We start from the raw sequence: 5,546 nt of genomic DNA, 5'->3' as shown, positions 1-5,546 counted from the left end.
TGGACGTGTTGATTAAAACCTACGAGAAGGCGGGCACTGTTGCACTCGTCAACATGAGAGAAAGGCTATTTTCCATCAAATATCGTCATCACGATGCTCCTCTGAGGACGATTGCGGATGAATTGCGGAGTCTCAAAGGAGAAGAAAATCCACGCACTGATCAGTGCCATCCATGAGCGAGTACGTGAAAGGAGCGTTACTAGTACTGTCAAATGAAGACCTGTGCGGGAAAATCACCACCGAAATAAAACGGATGTTTTTTGATGCAGAAGCTGATGATGTTCAATAAAACTTTATCTTCAACCTGGAATCAAACCAAGTGAATATGAAATTTGCACCTGAAATTTGAATCTGAAATCTAAATCTATATCCGACATCTGAATCTGAAATATACTGCCTAATATAAATTGCTATCTGATAGCTCATTTTATGTTAAGCTCGAGCTGTTTTTGTGTAAATTAATTTGTTATTGAAATTTTACTATGCATGTATGTACGAATTGGTATTTCTTTGTAGTGCCAATATAGGCTATAAGTGAAATGTGGTATGAAGCTCAAAGCGAATTGATGCAAGATATGATCGTTCTGTGACACATTTTCGTGTTCTGTTTATTCTGTTTTATCGCTCAAACCATAGCTGTAAAGTGGAAAACCTGAACTCGACGTTTTGGGTGTCGATTTTGTTTCTTATCATCTTTTGCGCGCTCGAGCAAATATTGCTCCTACATGTAGAGAAAAGTTGGATTTATGCAACTCTTCCAAAAGAAGAAGAAAAACTACCGCAAGACGTCAAAGCTGTTGCACTGAAACAAACAATTCAGATTATATTTATGAGTTTTTTCGGGCAAAAAACCATTGTTTAAAAGTCAATTATGAATGATGCAGTGACATTTAAATCTGTTTTCAATGCGTTTTACCAACTCTTAAATGATTTATCACATTTATTTAGAAAAGAAATGTATCGAATCATTGATTTGAAAAACAAAACGGGAACCAATCTATTTCTTTATTTATAAAAATTTATAGTATTAAGCCATTCATTTTCTAACTTTAAAGCGGATGGTATAATAAGCGAACGACACGTTAAGTAACGCATCGGAACAAGCATCACTTTGTTCAGAATCATTTATAGTCCATGTCATAATTACAAAAAATATAGTGAAGGGATTGTTTTCGACGTCTCAAGAAAAAATCAGTAATTTGCAGTAGATAAGTTGACTTCAGCCTTACATATTTACCATTCCGTAACAAATTTAGTTATAAAAATATCAACTCTTATAGTTGTAGAACAAAATATATTTCAAAAACTACTCTTTAACAATCAACATGAAATGTTTTTTTATTACCTATTTTCGTGATAAAACAAAAGAAACTACCACTGATTTAAAAAAAATGGATGCCTAAACCAACCCAAAACATTTTTCTAATATCTCATTTAAAGAAAACCATTGATATTTTAGAAACATTTATTTAATTGAACAAACAATTTGAAAACATTTGGCTACCTAATTTCTACCGAACAACAAACAACGGAAGTAAAAAATATAAAAAAAAATAAAATGGAATCAAATGTGATCGACATCTGTGCATTCGGGAATTTCATTGACTACTGCTTATGAAAATGAATTTTTCGATGGAGCAATCGTTGTTGTTGTTGGAGTTGTCGGACTGTCGCTCTGTTTCGGAAAATTTTTAAAAGATTTTTTCCCTATTGCATCTGTTAACCGTTCCGTTGAGTTCAAACTTGCTAACCCAATTTCCGATTGTTGTTGTTGTTGTTGTAAATTTTGGCAAGCTCTACTTTTTCCAGTCCCAAAAAATAGTACCCAAACAAACAATGGGCAATTGTATTAGGAGACGCATGCTTTTCCATTTCTGCTCTCAAAAGCGCCATACCTGAAAGCGGTTTTGATTTTGAGTTTGCAAAATCATATTTCACTTCTATACCTACCTTTTTATTCGCATATGCTACTCTTTATCAAAGGACAACATAAAACACCACCAGAAAAGAAGCCTCAGATATAAGATGATTATTTTCTTCAGTGTTACTCGGTTACACTGACAAAAATGCAGCCCATCAATCGAGCTGTCAAATTACGGTTGTCAAATTTCGGGTCTAACTACCGTTGCGTGAATCCAATTTTTCTCTGAATACGCAATATTAACCTTCCCATGCCGTTCGGGTCAATATGACCCGAAGCGCACATTTAAAATCTCTTCATCATCATTCCAATATACTGAATAACTTGGAATTTTGACAGACCAAGTATGTTCTATGAAAATAATGATCAAATTAACGTCAAAAAATTGAAATTTGAGTTTTGAAAATCGGTTCATTGGAAAATGAAATACAGCTAAGCAAAGCAAAAATTGGATATCGTTTTTTTAAAGTTAGAGTTTTTTCTACTGGAAGATCTGAGATAGCGGTCAAAACATTCATTGGACCCCAACATATCTATACACTGTCGGATAGATGGATTCTTGACGATTTCAAACATTAATGAAACACTTAAATACAGAACAGCTGTCAAAAGTTATGAGCATTTTAAAAATAAAATTGATTTTTCGGACTTTTTACTTTCTGAACCAGTTTCTGATAACTTGGTAATACATATCGACTTTATTTTTAAATTTTGAGAAATAAGAACAAATTACCTACACAATGAATATAATATCATCCAAATCGGTTAACATTTACAGCCAGGAGAACGAAATCAAACTACAACTCAAATTTCCCCGAAACGGATATTTAGCGAACGGCATGGGAAGGTTAAACCTCAAAGCAAACGTAAACATCGACGTCTTTATGTCTGTTTGGTTGCCTACCTATCGGGCGCATTTGTGACTTGAGTTTTGAAGTTGGTTTCTAATTTTTCGATAACTGTTAAGTGAAATGAAATGAATTGCATTATCTAAATATACGTGGTTAAGCTTACTTTCGAAGTATATTATAATCGAGTTACAATTCTGTAATCTTAATCTTCGGTAGATCGACGGAATTTTGATCACGTAATGATATCGGGTAGAACTTAACGGAATAATCTCATTCGAATTTCGCGATCTCTGAAACTTTTTTGAAATTTACCTAAATCTTAGAATTTGTAGCGAATTGTAATTGCTCAGCTCTCTCTAATTGCCCAAATCATCGATTTTATACTGATGCCACCCCGCCAATGATAAGCGGATAGTCTTCTTCCTACGTTCCAATGAATACCTGTATGTGACTGTGACTGTGAACGGAAAGATAAGAGTTGCAAATTCATCAAGTAAACATCCAAACCAAACCCAACTGAATCGAATCTGGAGTCAGTCGTAGCCTCTCGGGTAGACAAATCGGTAAGATTTTGGAGGTGTTTTCGAGAAACATGGATGAAGGTCTTAGTGATGTTTTGGAGAAATCTGATCGACTATTTGAGGATTGCAAATTTGAAGAAGCGGTTCAGCTGCTGAAACCACATGTGGTAAGTATTTTTTGAAACAAACAATGTGAAATAAACTTTAAATTATGTACATATTTATTTCAGAATTCAAACAAATTTGAGGTTCTGTGGCGTGCAGCCCGAGCAATTAACGCACTTTTCAAGGAACTTATCGGGAGTCAGTCAAAAAAGGCAAATGCTTTGATCCCAGAAGGATTCCAGATAGCGTCGACCTTGCTCGAAAAATATCCACAAGAATCCAAAACTCACCAATATTACGCCATATTTCTCGGTCAGAAAGCGGAAATCGATGGAGTACGGAAGCAAATCCTGTCGCTAACCACAATTTTGGATCACATAAAAAAGGCGCGAGAATTAGACCCACAGGATCCACTCGGATGGCATTTGGAGGGAAATTTCTACGAAAAGTTGTGCAGCCTTCAATGGTTCGAGAAAAAGTTTGCTGCCGCTTTGATACCCGACTTGCAGTGGCCGAGCTATGACGATGCTCTCCGGTGTCTGTTGAAGGCAGAAGAACTGAAACCGAATTTTTCGTCTCTCAATTTGTACCTGATTGGGAAGGTTTACTACGGGATGAAAGACTACGACTCTGCTAGAAGTGTTCTGGAACGAGTGATAAATTGGAAACCTGTAAGGTAGGTCAATTTGTTATTTTCTAAATTTCACATCGAGTGAAAGAACAACTTAAAGGGATAAAAAGTCAGAAACAAAATTTAGAAACAGATTTGAGGAAACATAATCTGAAAAAAAAAATTAGAACAAGAAATGAGAGTAGACAAACTGGTGCCAACTTTTTTACCTATTCAGAATTAGTGATCAAATTCAGACTGAAAACTTATTTTTGATATTCATACATATTTTGAGACATTAGATATACGTTTGGCTATTAGTGAAAAAAATTAGGAACAGATTTGAGGAAGCATAATCTGAGAAAAAAAATTAAAATAAAATTCACTTAGCATGGTGCAAACTATTACCTATTCAGAATTAGAGTTCAAATTCAGACTGCAATCTTATTTTTGATTTATAAAGGTATTTTAAAGGATTCGAGGTTCGAGGTACGTTTACCTATGAGTGAATCTTGTGAAGTATTCCTATCTTTTCAGTGTCAATTGTTTTACATGTGTCTCACTTTGTTGATAGATAGGTTCTCGTTTGAGGCGAATCTTCCCAGAAAGCCAATAAAATAAACTAAAGAACTGTTGATACTCCCATCTTTACGTTTTTCAGTTTTCAGTCTCGTGCTGATTATTTTCTGTGGTTTCTTGAGGTAAATGTATTCGTACGTGATAGCGTAGTCAGTTGGCGGATGCAACTGGAGCCATTATTTTTCTTATCAGTTTAAAAATAGTTGAAATTGGTGAAAAGTTTCAACTTGGAAGCAATCTTAAAGTGAATGCATTTTTTTCATGAATTGCGAATTGGAAAATAACCCTTGCACTATACAGCTGTACAATTTGATTCCTCAACGATTCAAAACAATTCTAAATACATTTATTCGATTTTTTTTTTCATTGAATTGACCAATTTTTTTTACGAAGTTAATTTTTGCTTTTTTACCTTTTTTTCAGGACTGCAGACGATAGATTTTCTATAGCAGCAGCTCGGAAGCTTCAGCAAAAGCTATAAAGAATAAAAAAATAATGTTCGTCAATTTCTATTTCGTTTCATTTATTTCAATTAAAAAAACTGTGAATGACATCATGAGGATTTTTTTCTGAATTTATATATTCTAGAAACTTATTTTTATGATTATAATAACGTATGCATTAGGAAAAAAAGGACTTTTTTTCGGATAGTGAAATAAAAAAAAGACACTTAATTGAGATTTGTAAATTTTCTATAGAAGGCAGTAAAATAAGCTTTTTGCAAAAAAAATTGCGACCCTGCGAATGAACTACCGACAGCTAACCGGAATATTCAAAAGGGTGGACAAAATCAGCCAGTTTTCGCTACAAAATTATTTGAATAGATCTTACGCTACAGGTTTGCCCAGAAAATGTCGATGGAACGCGACTGTTGTTATGAACGTGGGCTCGCCAATCAAAGTATCACTTATACATGCAGCCTCATACGATCGCTTTGTGGAGCAGGTCGACGCGATGCC

General features: G+C 34.6%; 1 protein-coding gene across 1 annotated transcript; it reads left to right on the top strand.

The window, feature by feature from the left end:
- The first annotated feature begins 3,293 nt into the window (after positions 1-3,293).
- On the top strand, positions 3,294-5,182 carry LOC129744382 (regulator of microtubule dynamics protein 1-like). Its single transcript, XM_055736884.1, has 3 exons — positions 3,294-3,460; positions 3,524-4,074; positions 5,011-5,182. The coding sequence occupies exons 1-3, from the start codon at positions 3,365-3,367 to the stop codon at positions 5,066-5,068; spliced, it is 705 nt and encodes a 234-aa protein (XP_055592859.1). The 5' UTR covers positions 3,294-3,364; the 3' UTR covers positions 5,069-5,182.
- The last annotated feature ends 364 nt before the right edge of the window (positions 5,183-5,546 follow it).

This window comes from Uranotaenia lowii, chromosome 2 (genome assembly GCF_029784155.1).
Source record: "Uranotaenia lowii strain MFRU-FL chromosome 2, ASM2978415v1, whole genome shotgun sequence".
NCBI lineage: Eukaryota > Metazoa > Arthropoda > Insecta > Diptera > Culicidae > Uranotaenia > Uranotaenia lowii.
Note: the sequence above shows the minus strand (reverse complement) of the source record. Positions and strands in the feature narration are given on the sequence as shown.